The sequence below is a fragment of the Suricata suricatta genome, chromosome 6 (genome assembly GCF_006229205.1).
Source record: "Suricata suricatta isolate VVHF042 chromosome 6, meerkat_22Aug2017_6uvM2_HiC, whole genome shotgun sequence".
Classification (NCBI taxonomy): Eukaryota; Metazoa; Chordata; class Mammalia; order Carnivora; family Herpestidae; genus Suricata; species Suricata suricatta.
Window position 1 is genome coordinate 69,662,247 of NC_043705.1, and position 20,547 is coordinate 69,682,793.

At 37.3% G+C, this 20,547-nt stretch overlaps 1 protein-coding gene across 1 annotated transcript in view; it reads left to right on the forward strand.

The window, feature by feature from the left end:
• ARSK (arylsulfatase family member K) overlaps window positions 1–20,272 on the forward strand; it is a 43,863-nt gene extending 23,591 nt beyond the window's left edge. The window contains exons 4-8 of the mRNA XM_029941347.1: window positions 2,236–2,518; window positions 5,554–5,725; window positions 9,756–9,980; window positions 17,857–18,081; window positions 19,815–20,272. Coding sequence (XP_029797207.1) covers window positions 2,236–2,518; window positions 5,554–5,725; window positions 9,756–9,980; window positions 17,857–18,081; window positions 19,815–20,104 — 1,195 coding nt within the window. The 3' untranslated portion in view covers window positions 20,105–20,272. The remainder of the gene's footprint in view (window positions 1–2,235; window positions 2,519–5,553; window positions 5,726–9,755; window positions 9,981–17,856; window positions 18,082–19,814) is intronic.
• The last annotated feature ends 275 nt before the right edge of the window (window positions 20,273–20,547 follow it).

Sequence of the window (20,547 nt, forward strand, 5' to 3'; positions counted from 1 at the left end):
ATTACAAATCTGCAGTAATCAAAACAATATGGTGCTGGTACAAAAATAGACATATATCAACAGAATAGAAAGCCCAGAAAAAAGCCCACAATGTTTGACATAGGATGCAAGAATTTGCAATGAGGAAAAGGCAGTCTTTTTGACAAATGGTGTTAGGAAAAATAGACAGCTACATGCACAAGAATGAAACTGGACCACTTTCTTACATCATACACAAAAATAAACCCAAAATGGACTAAAAACCTAAATGGGAGACCTGAAACCATAAAAATCTTAGAAGACAGCAATGGCAACAATATCTCTGACATTGGCCATAGGAACATCTTTCTAGATATGTCCTCCGAGACAAGAGAAACAAAAGCAAAAATAAACTATTGGTACTGCATCAAAATAAAAAGCTTCTCACACAAAAGTAATAACAGAAACAACCTACTCAATGGGAGAAGATATTTGCAAATATCCAAAATTTACAGGTTCGTATCCATTTTAGTATCCATTTCTCCAAAGAAGACATCCAGATGGCCAAGAGACACATGAAAAAATGCTCAACATCACTCATCACCAGGGAGATGCAAATCAAAACCACAATGAAGTACCACCTTGCATCTGTCAGATGACTGAAATCAAAACACAAGAAACAAGTGTTGGTGAGAATGTGGAGAAATGGGAGCCTTGGTGCACTGTTGATAGGAATGCAAACTACTGCAGCCACTATGGAAGACAGTATGGAAGTTCCTCAAAAAGCTAAAAATGGAACCACCGGGGCGCCTGGGTGGCTCAGTAGGCTAGGCCTCCGACTTCGGCTCAGGTCAGATTTCACGTTCATGAGTTCATCAGGCTGGAACTGCTGTGCTAACAGCTCAGAGCCTGGAGCCTGCTTCCAGTTCTGTATCTCCTTCTCTCCCTGCCCCTCCCCTTCTCATGCTCTGTCTCTCTCTGTATCAAAAATAAATAAAACATTTAAAAAAAATGGAACCACCATATGATTTAGTAATTACACTATTGAGTATTTACCCAAAAAATACAAAAACTAATTCAAAGGGAAACATGTACTCCTATGTTTATTGCAGCTTTAAAATAGTGAAATTATGGAAACAACCTAAGTGTCGATTGATAGATGAATGGATAAAGAGAAAGTGGTATATATACATATATACAATGGAATATTATTGCAACAACACGGGAACTAGAGAGTATAATGCTAAATGAAATAAGCCAATCAGAGAAAGACAAATAGCATATGATTTCACCCGTATGTGGAATTTAAGAAGCAAATCAACAAAGGAAAAAAGAGAGAGAGAGGCAAACCAAAGAACAGATTCTTAGCTATAGGGAACAAGCAGACAGTTACCAGAGAGGATGTGGGGAGGGAGATGGGTGAAATAGGTGAAGGGGATTGAAGAGTACACTTACCTTGATGAGCACTGAGTAATATGTGGAATCGTTGAGTCACTGTATTGTACACCTGAAACAAATACAACTGTATGTTAACTATACTGGAACAAAAATAAAAATAAAAACCTCTCCTGACAGAAAAAAAGACAAAATGCTAGAAAATTTAGGAGAGATATTAGGAACTTGAAATATTTTTTTTTTACTTTACTCAATATCATATACAAAAAAAGTAACCCTTCTACAAGTGAATGTTATCCCCTGGGAGCTGAGCAATAAGGTTATCCTTGTTAGGTCAGAGGTGAACAACTGGACTGATGATGGACTTTGAAGACTTTGGGGCTGGGATTGAAAATGCGGAGTTAGTTCAAGGCGAAAATTGCTTTGGGAGCTGATAGAAATGTTCTAAAATTATCTTTTGTGTGCCAGGATGGCTCAGTCAGTAGAGCATGTGACTCTTGATCTCAGGGTCATAAATTCCAGCCCCACATTTGACATAGGAATTACTTCAAAAAATTAGATTGCGGTGATGGTTGCATAGCTTTGCAAATCTACTGAAAGTCATTAATTGTACACTTAAGATGAAAAAAAAGTAATCCTTCTAAGTAATCTAACCTGGTTTTAAAGAACACATAGGTGAATATTTGATTCTTGCCATTTTTTCCTGGTTTTTGTATTTGCAAGGCTCAATAGCCCTCTTCATGAGATCTAGCGTAGTGAGCCTGATCCTTTACATGACTGAGCCTAAACATTGTTTTCCATATTGCTTCCTTATATTTATGCTTAGTCACTTTTGATATCTTTTTTGGACCTTATAACACACCTGTCTTTTTGCCTCCTCAGCAACCGCGTTGAAGCATGGACAAGAGATGTTGCTTTCTTACTCAGACAAGAAGGCAGGCCTATGGTTAATCTTATCCCTAAAAAGACTAAAGTAAGAGTAATGGAAGAAGACTGGAAGAATACAGACAGAGCAGTAAATTGGTTAAGAAAGGAGGCAATTAATGACACTGAACCATTTGTTCTGTACTTGGGATTAAATTTACCACATCCATATCCTTCACCATCTTCAGGAGAAAATTTTGGATCTTCAACATTTCACACATCTCTTTACTGGCTTAAAAAGGTAAGTACACCATTGTGTGCTCAAAAGTACAAGTTAACATTATAAGATGTATGTTACTGGTACTTGTCCAGTGTTTCTTTTATTATCACTTTTAAAGAAAAATTTGAATACTGTATACCTTAGTAAATCAAACTTGACCAATAATTGGTTGACAAAAACCAAAAGGGCAATTTAACAAAAATAAAATACTGAAACACAGTAACCTACTTCTGAGTTGAACACATTTGCATATAATTTATCTATAAAAAGAGAAACTAGGAGCACCTGGGTGGCTCAGTAGGCTAAGCGTCTGATTTCTGCTCAGATCAAGATCTCGCAGATCATGAGTTTGAGCCCCAGTCAGGCTCTGTGCTGACAGCTCAGAGCCTGAGGCCTGCTTCAGATTGTGTGTCCCTCTGTCTCTCTGCCCTTCCCCCACTCGTACTCTGTCTCTCTAAAAAATAAAAATAAACGTAAAAAAAGAGAGCGAGAAACTAAAAGGCACTCTCCAGAAGTTCAGGAGGTCCTCACTTGGCACAGGTCAGGGTGGTAAAAGTGACCATGCAAGCCGAAACTGTACAAAGAGATCACAATAATCAACGGAGAAAGTGACTATTTTTCTAGGACTCTTAAAAACATTAAGCCTCTCTTCTTCTGGGTAATAAATATATGGGGAAATGAAAAAACAGTAAAACTAATGTTTAATAACTGAAAACACTAGAAACACTGAGAATTAAAGTGTTCTGTGTCTTTGTAAAGAAACAAATCGGGAGTTTGAACAGTGCTTGCCTGCTCATTTTATAACAAGATACGGAGCAAGCAGCTCTGTCTTGGCAGGTTGTCAGCTTCCTTTTTAAATATGGATCGCCTTCAAACGTTTTACCCTTTGCACTTCCAATGTCATGGTGAATTTCTGAGAGTTCCTTTAACCTAGAGAGTTTTCCTAGTGTCGTGTTCTCTAGGACATGTTCATCCTTTTTTTGCAATAGCCTTCCTCATTTATATGCATGAGCGTGTCTTCACTGAATTCCGCGGGCTGCACAGCTAGAGCCTATCAAATGCGGCAACAGCAGCATTTTCAGATTGACTATTTTGTCTATAACTCTAATTAATGTTTGATTCAAATTTCATGTCCAGTGTTACCACTTTTTCAGTTTTTTTGCTCTACCTCATCTTTTTTGACCTGTCCCCTCTTTTGATTATCCATTTTTGTAAAACATCACATTGATTTATCACAGGGAGACAAGGAGGCAGTACAACTACACATGTGTGTGTGCGTAACTGAATAAAGGATATGCAGTGACCACGGATCGACTTTTTATTTTTATTTTTGTTTTTTAATATAATTTATTGTCAAACTGGCTTCCATGCAATACCCAGTGCTCATCTCAACAAGTGCCCTCCTCAGTGCCCATCACCAGCTTTCCCCTCTCCCCCACCCTCCATCAACCCTCAGTTTGTTCTCTGTATTTAAGTCTCTTGTGGTTTGCCTCCCTCTCTCTCTCTGATTGTAACTATTTTTCCCCCTGCCTTTCCCCCACAGTCTTCTGTTAAGTTTCTCAAGGTACACATATGAGTGAGAACATGATATCTGTCTTTCTCAGACTGACTTATTTCACTTAGTATAATACCCTTGAGTTCCATCCACAGTGTTGCAAATGGCTAGATTTCATTCTTTCTCATTGCCAAGTAGTAGTCCATTGTATATATAAACCACATCTTCTTGATCCTTTCAACTAATAGACTTTTTAAAAAATGACATGATTAGTCACTGATTGTGATAACACATCTGTAACTTACATAGATTTGTAGACCAAAGAGCTAGCAGTATTTGAATGTGAAAGGTTGTATTAACTGACAGTTAATATACTTTGGTAACCAAAGTATATTTGAACTGTGCTGTTGAGGGACTGGTATTATTTAACTAACCTGTGGTAACAGAAATCCACACACATCTGAACCATGCAAACGAGGACTGCCTGTGTTATGAAAGGTGTCAACTTAAATTCAAGTTACTATTAAAACTCTAATCAGGGGGTACCTGGGTGGGTTAGTCAGTTAAGACTCCAAGTCTTGATTTTGGCATAGGTCAAGATCCCAGGGTCATAGGATCAGACCTCAAGTCAGGCCTAGCCCTGAGCATGGAGCTTGCTTAAGATTCTGTCTGTCCCTCTGCCCCTCCCCTGCTCTCACTCTCACTTTGTTAAAAAACAAAAACAAAAAACTAATCAGACATGCTATTTAGGAGCACCAGGCTGGCTCAGTCAGTAAAGTATATGACTCTTGATCTTGGTATTGTAAGTACGAGTCCCACATTGGGTGTAGAGATTACTTAAAACTAAAATCTTTAAAAAAAAAAAAAAGCTGTTTAGTGAACCCTATTTCAAAGGAAACAATGTTAAAGTTTTAGATACTCCATGTCTTCTGAAAAACTTATAACTGGCTCTATCTTAAAAATTTTGTCTAGAATTAATACTATCCTAATGGACTGTATCAAATAACTTTTAAGTAAATAGCAAGTAGAAATTTGAGATTTTTTAGTTACATGACTAAAAGAAATGTATGACTTAAGTCTAGTCTTTTCACCAAAACTATAAGCACTTATATGTATTAAAAAGTTGTATTTGTTCTTAGCAAACATTTGGCTGTCTCACCCAATGTTGGCATTTTTACTAGTAAACTACTGGGGAAATGATCTAGATTCTCAGGTTGCTGATTTTGGAATTTTGAGTTGATCACACACTATGTTAAAAAGCTTGAATACTTTTTCTGGACTATAATAATGTTTAATATAGTTCATGTTTATGATTGCCAAGTATAATTATAAGACAATTTTTATAACTGTCTCACTATATATATATATATACAGGTATTAATATATGCTTTTGTTGTTACTATGAATATTAACAATTTGTTCCTAATTATGTATTTGGTTTACTTTTACATAACTCATAATTATTCTCTTCTACTATCCTAAGTAATTAATATTATTTAGTCCGCCATACATACTTGTTGAAGGAGGAGAATATTACTACTCATTTTTCTCTCCTTTTTAGGTATCTTACGATGCCATCAAAATCCCCAAGTGGTTACCTCTTTCAGAAATGCACCCTGTAGATTATTACTCTTCTTATACAAAAAACTGCACTGGAAAGTTTACAGAAAAAGAAATTAAGAATATTAGGGCCTTTTATTATGCTATGTGCGCTGAGACAGATGCCATGCTTGGTAGGTGGTATATTTAATAAGAAATTAAATGAAGAAAATGTATAATATTTTTCCAATAAACTGTGCTCATGCTGTTTGGTGACTTGTATGAACTTCCTCAGACAGTGTTTTGTAACAGTTGCTTGGATGCTAAAAACTTAAAATTATAAAAATCTTGACACATATAAGAATTGGATAATTTGCATTATTGATTGTGGAATAAAAAGCCTTTTCTATCTTGATTATTCATAAATTAGTAAATGCTCAATTTGTTCATACATAAAGATTGGACCATACAATGCTACTCTCTGCTAGAAACAAAACTTTTTACTTGCTTTAAACAGGAATCAGTATTTAACCGAACATAGGGACGCACGTGACAGGTAATTGTAAGGCAGCTTGGTTCTAAGAGGTAAGTGTTTAGTCACAGATTCTTGTGACTTCTCCCAGACTTGTAATAACTTCAAAACAAAACCATTCTTCCCAGGCCCTGTAGAGCAAGGTTTAACTAAACCTGCCATCAGTTTCCCCAGGTGGATTCTGGAATTTCCTTCCCTAGCTCAGCTCAAAACCCTGCCTGGTTTCAGAAGAGGACTGTCAAGAAAGTGTTTTGTCTACTCCTTTGTAGAGTTACTTAATGGCCATTTCTAATTTAGAATGGAGAAGCTTTGGTTTAAAAAAAAATCCGTTTTTCTAGCAGGTTATTTTCATATTTTGCTATACCATGGAGTGGAGCAGAATTGCATTAGTGAAGTGTGGGAAGCACCTGTTCTGTACAGAGTAAACTTTGAGAGTGAACAAGTGGCTGTTTCTTTAAAAGCAGTCATTGGGCAAAAATAGAAAAGTATAAAGCAGAAAGCAAAAAAGCCATATGGATAAATGTATATAGCAGTATAATATGAACTAAAAGTCCTAAGGATCTTCCAAGTACTCAATCTTAAATATAAATGAGATTTCAAGTAGATTTCTTTCATCCTAAATCCACATAAATATTGACATTTTCTGATGTTAGTGAATATTGACCCATTTGCACCCTGGACATCACTTCTTAAAGTTTGCAGCTATCCATTCATCTGTATCTACTATGGTGAAATACTTTATACAGTGTTGCTGCAGGGAGTTGGGAATACCTCTTGAAGTCTCTTCAGAGAAAAAAATGCAGCAGCAGCTCACTTCTAGTTACAAAGTTTATGGAATATGGTGTATCCTGTTAAATCCACAATTGTCTGGTCACCAAATAGTGTTTATTACTGTTGACTGTTCAACAAATATTTAGTGCCCACTATTTATCCAGCTGGCACTATGTGGAGCACTGATGGTACTAACTGAATATTACTAAGGAATCACACTATAGGGGCCCCTGGGTGGCTCAGTCCGTTAAGCATCCTACTTCACTCAGGTCATGATCTCGCGGTCCATGGGTCTGAGCCCCACATGGGGCTCTGTGCTGACAGCTCAGAGCCTGGAGCCTGCTTGAGATTCTGTTTCCCTCTCTATGTCATCCCTGCTCACTCTCTCTCTCTCTCTCTCAAAAATAAATATTAAAAAATAAAATAAATCACACTTTAATTAAAACCACTAAGCTCTTGGGAGCTCCTGGGTAGCTCAGTCATTTAAGTGGCTGACTTATTTTCAGCTCAGGTTGTGATTTCACAGTTCCTAAGTTCCAGCCCCATATCTGGCTCTGTGCCTACAGCATGAAGCCTGCTTTGGATCCTCTGTCTCTTTCTTTCTGCCTCTCTCTCCCTCTCAAAAATAAATAAATGTTAAAAAAAAAATTAAAAACAAAAACAAAGAACACTGAGCTCTTGGGACACCTGGTGGCTCAGTCAGTTAAGCGACGACTCCTGATTTAGGCTCAGGTCAGTATCTCACAGTTTGTGAGTTTGAGCTCTGTGTCCAGCCCAATCCTGACAGCTTGGAGCCTGCTTAGGATTCTTTCTCTCCTTTCTTCCTGCCCTTCCCCCACATGCACTCATGCTTTCTTTCTCAAAATAAATAAACCTTAAAAAAAAACCTACTAAACTCTTCCTCCACTTCAGGACCTTTATATTTGTTTTTCCCTCTGCCTCAAATACTCTTCCATTTGCTTTTTTAAAAAAATAACGTTTATTTATTTTTGAGAGAGAGAGAGAGAAAGAGAGAGAGAGACAGAGCATGAGTAGGGGAGAGGTAGAGAGAGTAGACACAGAATCTGAAGCAGGCTCCAGGGTCCAGTCTGTCAGCACAGAGCCCAACATGGAGCTCAAGATCATGACCTGAGCAGAAGTTGGACGCTTAACCAACTGAGCCACCCAGGTGCTCCTCCATTTGCTTTTTACATGGATAGCTATTCTGTCTTTAGCTCTCAGTGCAAGGATCACCTCCTCAGGGATATCTTCCCAACCACCTTAAGTTAGTATACTAGTCCGCCATCCTACTTACTCTATATCTTATCATCCTGATTGTTTACAGCACAATCTTTCATTATTTTGTCTATTTATTTGTTTACTGTTGGCTTCCCTTGAACAATGGGAGCCTCTTGAGGGCAGGGACTTCAGTCTTATTCAAGATTCCAACCTACACACCTAGCTTTGTATCCATGGTGCCTGGCACATAGTAAGAACTCAGTAAACATTTATCAAATGAATATAAACACCAGCATTTATAATGTGTTTTAACTACAGTTGTATACAAGTTGCTGGGGCCTTGGAAGAGAGCAATTTAGTCTACACTGAGGAGCAGGGAATGTTTCACCAGGAAGATAATACTTGAATTAGGTCATAAAAGAAGAATGGGAATCTTCCAAGTAGATGGTGGGAGAAAAGGCATTCTACATAGATGAAGGCAGAGAATATACAGAGGCAAGAAAGCCTTAAGTAACTATTATTAGTTTAGGGAATTCTAAATAATTTAGGACCATACAAGGTAAAGGCTTAGGGGTAGCTAAGGGTGATGAGCTTGCTAGAGAATTACACAATGGGAAGTTTTGAAAAAGTTTTAAGCTGAGGTGTGACATAATCAGATATTTTAGAAAGATAGCCACTAGAGTGATACAAGGGTGGGGGACAGGGAATGGGGGCAAGAAGACCGATTAGGAAGCCACTACAGTTGTCCAGTTGAAGATCCTGATGGTCTGTCTTCAGTAAATAACTACCTAGAGCAGTGGGTCTCAGTTCTGACTGGACTTCAAAGTCACCTGGGGATTTTGTTTTTTAATAATACTGACCCCTGTAGACCAGATTCAGGAGCTGCCAAGAGAGGGAGGAGTCCTGCCTGGACGATGCCATATTGTGATTCTTCATCACAATGGAGAGGGGCTCCTGGTTCAAGTCATAATTTCATCGTTCAATGAGTTTGAAACCCAAATTGGGTGAGCTTGAGCCCTGCTTCTCTCTCTCTGTCTCTGTCTCTGTCTGTCTGTCTCTGTCTGTCTCTGTCTCTGTCTGTCTCTCTCTCCTTCTCTGCCCCTTGTGGGATTCTCTCTCTCTCCCGCTCTTGCTCACTTGTGCCCCCTCTCTCTCTCAAAAAGAAAAACAGGTGGTCTATGCTGAAAAGCACTGCAGGAGACAGGGACTAGTCACAAGAATTTTATGTCCAGTTATTCCCTATCCAAGAATATGCTAAGCCTTATCTGCCAATTGGGGATTTGGGAGAAAGGGTAGCAGGGAGGAGTTCTGACTTCCCACTGCGCAGATATCATGGATTGGTGGTAGTATCAGTCCTTTCATTGTCTGAAACGTGTACAGCGCTAACATCTAGAGTTGTTTTTCTTTTTTCATTCAAGTCACTAAGGGGGGAAAATGTTGCCCAATCTCTGACAGAAACATAGAAAGCAAGCCAGCATAATCTCCAAGTAAGGAATCTTATCCTATCGGTTCTATATTTTCTCCTTCCTCTCTCTAGTCTGTCAGCTAAGGAGCAGGCACATGAAAATTTGCATAACTTACTAGGTGACACTCAGATTTTAAGAATTATCCTGACAAACTCCTGCAAGTTAGAGTTGTTATAAGCTTACTGTGATAGAACACAAACTATAAGGTAATTAAGACTTATCTGATTTGTATTGTAGGAGAAATTATTTTAGCTCTTCGCCAGTTAGATCTTCTTCAGAAAACCATTGTCATATACACCTCAGACCACGGAGAACTGGCCATGGAACATCGTCAGTTTTATAAAATGAGTATGTACGAAGCAAGCGCCCACGTGCCACTGATGATGATGGGGCCAAGAATTAAGGCCAACTTACAAGTATCAAATGTGGTTTCCCTTGTGGATATTTACCCTACTATGCTTGGTAAGTAACACAATTCTGTAAATATTTGTAATAATACTGAAAAATGATTAAGCAAAAATGACTTTGCTGACTTGTTCATAACCTTGAGCAATTTTAACTGAGTCAAATCCACATCTGAAAAATGAGGATAATACTCCTCAGAATCCTGTAGCCTTCATATCTACAGTCATTTTTCCCTTTAGAAGATTCACAGTCAGGACATGACTATAAAGGAGGCACCAAAGATATTCAGGTTCATAACTCTATAGATACAATTTGTCTATCATTTGATTCTCTACCACTACCTCTCAAAAGTATAAGCATCTCTCTTTTGAATTATCCTATCCACTTTGAAACTACTAATTTTGTACAGTGTTATAGAAAAAGTCTCTTAGGTCTAATGTATGAACATATTTCTCCTCAGAATCTTTAGATTGTTCTGTGCTATGCGCTTTACTAGCTTCTTAATGTCTGTACACATAATGATAGGATGAGGACAGCAACACTTGGATAGGGGTAGTTAACAGTTTTTATGAAGATAACAAATTCACCAAATTCAGAGGAGATTATATAGAACTATTAGTCTCTATCTACTTCAGCAGAGTACTTTAAATTCAATAACATTTAAATACTGAAATACTTCTGTTCTAAGGCACCAAATTGCAAAAAGTACCATCTACTTATAAACAGATTTTGGTGAAAGAAAAAGATAACACAACATATGTTTAATATGTATATATCAAAATGTGAAAGAAACATATATCTGAAAAGCAAAGATGGAAGAAAAATTCTTTTTTTCTCCTTCCTTCTGGTGCAGAATATTTTCCTTCATTTAAGTAAATGCTACTCCAGGGTCTTAAATTTCTGTATAGTTGTTTTCATCACCTTCTTCTTTTCTCTTTTATTTCACACCATTTTGTATCTGAACACACTTCTTTGTTGTTCTTTTGCTGGTGATATTTTTAGTCTTTTCAGTTTCTTAGTTGTCATTTGCTGGCTCCCCTTTATCCCAAAACAATTATCACCTTTCATCATATCTCTACCACTTTCTTGCTCTATCAATTTTCAGGCAATCCCTATTAATTCCTCATTTCTGTTTTGATAAGAAATGTATGGAGGCACTTGGGTGGCTCAGTCAGTTAAGCCTCGGACTTCAGCTCAGGGCATGGTCTCACGGTCTGTGGGTTCTAGCCCTGTGTTGGGCTCTGTGCTGACAGATCGGAGCCTGGAGTCTGCCTCATATTCTGTGTGTCTCTCTCTGCCGCTCCTCCACTTGCACGGTCTGTCTCTCAAAAATAACCATTAAATCTTTTTAAAAAAGAGAAATGTATGTATGATTATGTATATTTGTGTCTTTTTATTATCTTTATAGTTTTGTGAACATATGCTTCTTGATGGTGACATCTTTATAGTTTCCTCCTCTAGTTTTCCCTCCTGCAGAAGTCTCCACACCCCATTTCCAAATTTGCCTTGTTCTGTTTTCTTGAAGTACAGTGATCAAAACTGCAAATGATTATGAAAGTTTGAGCTGATTCGTTATCAGTGTTTCCTCAATATGTTTCATAGTGATATTTGACATTTTGTTTGTCTTTTTGACTAGTGGTTTAATTGACCATTATATGCAGGAAATTGCAGTGAGTCACTCTATCATCCAATATATTAGTTGGTTAATATGCTTTGTTTAAGTCTATTTTCTTTAGACATTGTTTTATATTTGCCTATAGCCCAAATTTTCTACTTTATAATCTTGATACACCATTATCATTACTTGCCATTTCATGCCTCATAAGAGTTAAAGCTCATCTGCAAGATTTCACAACATATTTAGCTAATAGATTATATAATAAAACACTAAATAAGGTTGGTTAGAATGAGGAAACTTATTGCCCCCTTAGGGGACACCTGCTTATCCCTGGCTACTTCGTATTTCATGACATTTCATTAGCCAAAACCAAACATTCCCAGAAATGCCTTGCATTCCTTCCCTACTCTTCTGGAAATAATGTAGGTTCTCTCTGATTGCAAGCTTTTTTCTATTATATGTGTAGATTTTTACTCATTTTTGTCTTTTACTGATTCTTTGTAAAAGACTGCTTCTGAATCACATTTCCCTACAGAATGTACTTTTTTTTAACAGCGTTTAGATCATGTGTTGACTAGACCTGTCCAACTAAAGTAAAGGAAGTGAAGGCAAAAATTGGTTTCTAATTCTAATGTGGAAATTAATATCTTTAGGCATAGCACATTTTATAATAAGTGTCATTACAAATATTTTTATCATCAAAAGGGAAAAATTACATTTATGTGGTGGAGACAAGAAGAATATCTGTGTATGTGTCTTTTTATATAAAACACTGAAACATCCTACTGACCAGATGTTAGCCTGAGAAGAGACAGAAAGAGAAGGATGCATAGACGTACAGCAAGAATCTTATGTTGGAGCCAGGAAACAACATGGCAACATTATCACTTATCTAAAATTAACCTTTTTACAAATGATAAAAGGTTAATATTAATAGAGCTCTTACAAATCTATCGGAAAAAGAGAAATATCCTACTAAAAAATTGACCAAAAGATATAAACAAACTCACAATAGAAGATGTACAAGTGGCCAAGATAGTTTAAATTCAAACCCAGGAAAAAAAAAACATTAAAATGAAAAGATATCAATTTTCTTTCACATATCGAGTTTGCAGAGTATAAAAAGAATTAGAAAATCTTATATTGGATATAGGCCTTCTCATGTTCTGCTTCCAGGAGTATAAACTGGCGCAGATTTTCTGGAGGTATTGTGGCATTATGTGCCAAATTACTCAGAGATGTGCATACTTTTTGACCTAGAAATTCCAATTTTAGAAAATAACCTATAACTATACACACAGTTTGTTGGGGCACCTGGATGGTTCAGTTGGTTGTAATTGACTCTTGGTTTCAGTTCAGGTCATGATCTCACAGTCATGGGATTGAGCCCCAAGTGGGGCTCCACTGGCAGCACAGAGCCTACTGGGAATTCTCTCTGTCCCTCTCTCTCTGTCCTTCCTCCACTCATGTGCATGCTCTCTCTCTCCAAAAATTAAAAAAAAAAAAAGTAAAATAATATAAAAAAATTAAAACTAAATTGCTCAGTGCTGGAAGAGTTTAAAGCTGCCTCAATGAAAATTAACTAAAAAATTAGACTTGTAGGGACAGTAAGTTCCATTTCACCTCTGCTTAATAAGTAACATACACAAATTGGGAAAGCATATCTACAAGGCACTTCTTATTTTGTGATTCTTCTAACCAATTAGGAGTTTACAATAGATATAAAACAATTTATTCTTACAATTCCAAAGGCCCTCTCTTTATTAGCTTAACCATAGATGTATTATTTTGTATGAATCTAAATTACACACAGAGTATGGGATTAAATTTCTTAGATCAAAGCCTCAAGCCAGACCTTCTCTTTCCATCCAGTCTATGGATCTCATAAATATCATATAAAAGATGGTGATTAAAAAAACCTCAAATAGAAGGATTTCAATAGGAAAAACCAACTGGGTTTCCTGTTTTAATAAAACTACCTTACTTTGAAGAGGCTATTCAAATTTAAGAGGCTACAATGTTTTTATTAAAAGTCTGAATATACAAATAGTTTTTTAAAAGTATTTTAACTACACCTGAAACTAATATTGCACTCTGTGTTAACTAGCTGGAATTTAAATAAAAACTTGGAAAAATATAAAAGGTATTTTAAAGAGTTTTTCTTTTCTGTAAAATGATATTTTATGATGAAGTAGAAAGGGTATTCTTAGTCTGTTTATCTCAGTAGGTGCTTTATGGTATACTATCACATTATCGTTTTCTTATACTGGCAGAAAAGTGACATTTTTAAGAACAAGAAGTCTTTATACTATTAAAGTTGATACTATTTCATAGATTATTCTTTAAAAATTACTCCCCCAATATTTTCTTCTGTAAGTATCAACATCTTTTAGTTCAGCTAGAAATAAAGGTAAATTAAAATTATTTTCATTTTAAACTTATTTTCATATGAATTGTTTTCTTTTAATACTGGATTTTTTTGTAAAACACCTGCCTTCCTCTCATATAAGAGATAAATCCATGATTTTTGGATTGTGAAAATATAATTACGTAGAAACGCAGTTGTGTTTGAAAGACTACTTAATTGCTAAGGATTCGAACTGCAAACCTGTCCTTATTACAGGATCTGAAAGGAGGTTTGGGAGAAGCATTCTACACAGACTTTTTTTTTTTACCTAAAAACTTTGTGAAGTTGAATAACTACAGTAAAGTAAGACTTGTGTTGTAGTACTGAGGAATCCAGAGATCCTGGAGTCAGACTTCCTGAATTCAAATTTGTCCTTCAGTATTAGCCTAGGGCAAGTGACTTAACATCTGTGGTCTTCAGTTTTCTTATCAATAAAATAAAACATAAATAATAGTGGGTAGTGCATAGTTTAGAATAATGACTGGAACATTGCAAACAATTAGACGCAGACATTATCATCATTAGTATTTTTTATTCTTAGGTATGCCCTCAAAGATGAGCACAGTTGCCATCTTTGCTATACTAGTCGGAAACTTTATCTCCTCATATGGTCAGGAAGAAATATAATCAGGGCGCCTGGGTGGCTCAGTCGGTGAAACCTCCAACTCTTGATTTCCACTCAGGTCATAATCTCATGGTCATGGGATGGAGCCCCTCGTCTGGCTCCATGCTCAGTGTGGAGCCTGCTTGGGATTCTCTCTCTCCTTTTCTCTCTGTCTCTCTGTCTCCCTCTGTCTTGCTCTCAAAATAAATAAATAAATAAACTTTTTTTTTTTTAAAAAAGGAAGAAATATAATCTTATCTCTCTTCAGGAGACCATTATGTAGTTCCAGATCTGCATTTCCCTCCATTTATTTACTATTTTAAATTTAAGGCACTTCATTAATAATCCTGCAGTTACTTTTAATCTTGCTTATGCTGCCAAGAAAGATGGAACTTACTAAAATGTAATTAGAATGACAGTTTTTCCAGAAGAAGAAAAAAACAAAAAATAGTTTGAAGCAAAGATCAAAGAGCTTTTTGAAAGGCAATTTAAACTAAAGTGCTTTCGAGGAAATCATTAATATATGAAAAATGAATACCCAGTTTCCTGAGGCACAGAAAAATAAATAAATATGTATGTAAAGTATTTATTAAATGCTGTGGCTATTCGACGTGGCTTTTATCCTTCACCAGTTTACAAAGGTGTATTATACTCCTGCTAACAGATTAGGAATAAGCCCCTGTTCTCGCTTGCCTGGACTCCTACGGTAGCTTCCCAGTGCCTCCCTCCTGCTCACACCACCTTTGCTCATCTCACCGTGCGGTAGTCAACATCAGACATGTCATGTTTCTACTCAGAATCCCCTACTGGCTTCCTGTTTCACACAGAGTAAAAACTCAAAATCTCTCATTGCACTTGGGATTCCAACATGATCTCTTCCCTCTCCTAGCTCCTCTTTTACCATTTCACCTGTCGCTTACTCTGCCCCAGCCATTCAGGGCTCCTTGGTGTCTGGGAAACGAACTAAGCAGGTTCCTGCCTCCGGGTCTGTACACTTGCTATTCCCTGGGGGGGGATGCCCTCCCCGCCACCAGATACCTATAGAACTCAGCCTAGCCCTTCCTCAGGATTTAAATGTCACCTCCTCAGAGAGGCCTTCCCTGAACACACTATATAAAACAGCACCTGAACACGTATTCAATATCCTTCTCCATCTCTGTTCCTCCGCTTTATTCTTCTTCATTGCACTTAGCACCACCTGACACGTTTATTTGTCTTCCCATGTTAGAAGATAAGCTGCAGGAGAGCTTATCTGCCTTGTCCTCTGTTTTTTCCTTCACCTGGAACAGCAACGAGTTTACTGAATGAATTTAAAAAATACTTAAATGGACTCATCCCAATTTGCTACTGCTTCTCATAAACACAGGAGACCCATGTAAATTTTCTCAGTCTTATAAGCTTCTTTAGGAAAATTAGGCTAAGAATAAACCTGAAATAAAGTATTTCTTTTTTTAAGTTTATTTATTTTGAGGGAGAGAGAATGTGCGCGTGTGTGCGTGTGGGCTTACAAAGCGGGGAACAGAGAGAGAGGGAGAGAATCCCCAGCAGGCTCCACACTCAGCCCAGAGCCTGAGGCGGGGCTTGACCTCAGGACCATGAGAACATGACCTGAGCCAAAATCAAGAGTCAGACGCTCAGCCAAATGAGCCACCAAGGCACCCCAAAAACAGGGTATTACTAAGTACCAACAGTTATTAAAATGCTGAATACAGGGACTTCTCAGGCCTAGGTATATACCAGTTGGTCCCTGCTTCCCAATCATCTTTCAAGTCCTCTTCTGTCCCTTTCTATCCCTTGATGGTAGTGCCACCTGATGGCTGCCCTGCAGACCAGCCTGACCCAGCCTGGTCCTCCAGACTTGCGTTCCTCATGGTAGACCTCACAGTAGTAGCCTGTTGCCTTGTAGCCCAAGTGAGTTCTATCTTGGGCAGTCCCTTTGTCTCACACACATCCTCTTTAATGTCTTTGCTCCTTTTGTTTCTAACCAGTTATCTCTGATCTTTTTTTTTTTCAAAAAAAAAAAAAAGTCCATGATTATGATTGGTTGGCAGAAGATTAGTACATATAATATGTCCCTCCCAAGGAAATCGAGGATACAGATTTTTAAATTACATTATATGTAAAACATGTAGGTCTTTGTCTACTTCCTTATTCTTCTTTAGTTAACTTATTTTTCCTCAAGTACTTACAGTCAACTTAATTTTCCTACTCAATTTTGTTTAACTCCTAGAATTACAGACATTACTTCCTAGTTTTTATTGAAAATATTTAATTATACCTAAAAAAAAAAAATGGAACATGGAAACTAGAAAAGGGGTAGAGAGGCTACTGCAAACTCATTTTGGAACTATCCCAAGTACCCAGCCATAATTAACAGTAATTTTTCTATAGGAAAAAGACTGTTTGTGCCAAATACTTTGAAAGAGAGAGAGAGAGAGACAGAGCACAAATGAGGGAGGGGCAGAGAGAGAGGGAGACACAGAATCCAAAGCAAGCTCTGAGCTGTCAGCACAGAGCCTGATGTGGTGCTTGAACTCATGGACCATGAGATCATGACCTGAGCCGAAGTCAGATGCTCAACCAACTGAACCATGCAGGTGTCCCCAAAATACTTCTTTTTAATTTAGACATCGGTCATGCTACTGCTTTGTATGTTTATATTTGATAAGGGAAAAATAAATTATTTTTTCCTAAATCAGTATAATCCAGGATTTCTAACATATGTTCTGCAAAATACAAGCCCCCAAAGATGCTACTTGAGAGTAAAATGCTATGTGATCAAATAACTTTGAGACACATGGCATACTGCCCTTAAAGATTTATGAGCTACATGTACAAAAAAATTACCTATTTAATTTAAATCCTTGTTTGCAAACATGTATGACTACTAAACCCCTTTTCATATAGCTCAAATTAATATCTGGTAGAACAAATGTGAGAAGCAACTATTATTATTTATCATTCAGAAATAAAGGATTGATTAAATAATATCTGCTGAGGATTTCCTATCAGGCACTGTCCTCAGAATTTTACATAATTATCATATTTACACCTAATTTAAGCCTTTGAAGTACAGGTGTGATTATTATTCCCCTTTTACAAATGAGGAGACTGCATTTTGGAGTGGTTATAATCAGGCCCAAGGTCACATGGCTAGTGAAGAAAGCCTTTGGACCTACACAATCTGTTTGCAAAATCCATATATGGTCTTTGGTGTCTGCAACCTTTGATGATGTCATTTATGAATGTTTCAACTAATGAAAGAATAAGTTATTTTACAAGACTGTGTTATTTTGTTGCATAGATATTGCTGGAGTTGTGCTGCCTCAGAGCCTGAGTGGATACTCTTTGTTGCCATTATCATCAGAAATGTTTAAGAATGAACATAAGTTCAGAAACCTCCATCCACCCTGGATTCTGAGTGAATTCCACGGATGCAATGTGAACGCTTCCACCTACATGCTTCGGACTGACCAGTGGAAGTACATAGCCTACTCCGATGGGATCTCAGTATTGCCGCAACTCTTTGGTAAATCTGTTGACACATTTTTTTAAGTGCAGTATTATATGGCACAAGTTGACCTACACAGTGTTGTTCAAGAGATCTAGTAATCTGTGGTTAAATAAAGGAATATCTTCTGCTTTTCATGCCAGGACAGTCTACAAATGGTTGCCCATGTGGGGTGCAGCTTCTTTGCAAGTCATCTGAATCCACAGCAAGTGCCCTAAGGCTTGTGATCTGAGTCTCTGAGCAAGGTTTCTTCTCATATTCGTGCTTATCTGTCTCAAACAGTAATCATCACCCTCTCATTATACCTTGCTTTCAGCTATTCTGGAGGAGTAACCCCTCTTATGGAGCCTGACATTCTATATATATCATTTAATGTTTCCCTGACCTCTACAAGATGAAACCATTATCCTTATTTTATAGAGAAGACTAGGGGTTAAAGGGACGCAGATACCTGTGCAAAGTCTCTGAGCTAAGTGGCAGGACTAGGATTTTAACCCAGGTCTAAGTTTCAAAATCCGTGCTCCTTCCATTCCACAAAGATGCCTGCTAGCTTCACTACTCTATGAATTAATCTAAAAGCAACATTATTAAATTAAGGCTTTACTCATCCTTTGCCCCCTTTCCCACAAAAATTCACCATCATTAATATTCTTTTCTCCCTAGGTTTCCTTTCCAGTTACAAACGTCAAAATCATTAACTCCAAATAATTATCAGGGACCAAACTGATTGGCCTACACTTCTCCCCTTAGCTCTAAGAGCAGGAGGTTCTTGGCTTCAAAAGGAAGTCCTTAAATTTTCATCCTGATGAGTAATGGGCATCTCTTGCTCATTCATTGCCCATGCTCTGCAAAAAAGCAGATGTGACAAAGGATCAGTGAGTGAGCCTCCCTTTCCTGTATTCTCTAGGGTGTATTCACTGCTTCCCTTTCCCAAAGAGGTGTCATCTGAAGTCACCTAACAAGGTCACACGTGTCTTTAGAGCTCTTCTGGCAAATGCACTCAAATAGGCCCATAGAGGTTTTCTCCCCTCAACATGTAATGTTGGTTTATTATCTCAAGTAAATTGTCATAAGATCTTTGACTTGGTATTTTTCCAATTAGATTGGCATCCCAGTTATATTTTCTGTCTTCCTTTTACCTAGGTATAAAGGACAATTACGTTCTGAAATATTTGTCATTATTTTCTTGATATTAGCAGTTGAGATACATTCTTATTTCCATGGCTATTTGCTCAATGGACAGTATTGACAAATCTAACATTCAAAAATCCAAGCATACCATGCTAAAATATATGGAAAACTAGAAGTAAGTGAAGTTGGAAAAAAAATAGGACTTGACCATATGAAGAATTCTTACATCTGGCAAGTTTGGGGCTATTGAAAACGGGCAATATAAAAATTACTATTTTTTTTTTTGTCTGTATGTCAAAGTAAGCAAAGCATCAAAACCAGGAAGAATGAGGGCTAAGACAGCTTATTAGTGATAAGAGTGTGACTATTTCTGCCATCTAGGAATGGATAAGAAAAATTATTGGGACAGGAGGACGGTGGTAGGAAGAGAATCTGGACGTGCATTTAGAGGAGTGTTTAACTGTGGGTATATTATTTTACCACTTATACTGTCTTTCATCTTATTATACTAAGAGGAACTGTAAATAAAAATACATTGTCTGTCAGAGAGTAATGACATTCTAACCAATTTTTCTGTAGCAGGTAAATATTTTGACTGGTATTTAATTTTTTTCTTTCAGATCTTTCCTCAGATCCAGATGAACTAACAAATATTGCTACAAAATTTCCAGAGATTACTTATTCTTTGGATCAAAAGCTTCGCTCCATTGTCAACTACCCCGAGGTTTCTGCTTCTGTCCACCAGTATAACAAAGAGCAGTTTCTCAAGTGGAAACAAAGTGTAGGGCAAAACTATTCCAATGTTATAGGGAACCTCAGGTGGCATCAGGACTGGCTGAAAGAACCACAGAAGTATGAAAGTGCAATTGATCAGTGGCTTAACACCCACTCTAATCCAAAAAATATATGAATGAAAGTTAGAAATAATGTTCTAGAGCAACATGCTAAGAAACCATGATTAATTTTTGTTCGTTCTAATACTTACTGATAAAGAATGTATTCTATTTTAGGGGCACCTGGGTGGCTCAGTGGATTAAACATCTGACTCTGGCTCAGGTCCTGATCTTGCCATCTGTGGGTTCAAGCCCCATGTCAATCAGGCTCTGTGCTGAAAGCTTGGACCCTGGAGGCTGCTTTGGATTCTGTGTCTCCCTCTACCCTGCCCCCTACTCTCAAGCTCCGTCACCCTTTCTCTCTCTGTCAAAAATAAATCAACATTAAAAAAAATTTTTTAAGAACGTATTGTATTTTAAAATATGAACCATTATAGAATTATGTATTTTCAAAAATGATTACTATCAAGACCTCATTCTTACCAACTTTTTAAAAAGTTTTATTTATTTTTGAGAGAGA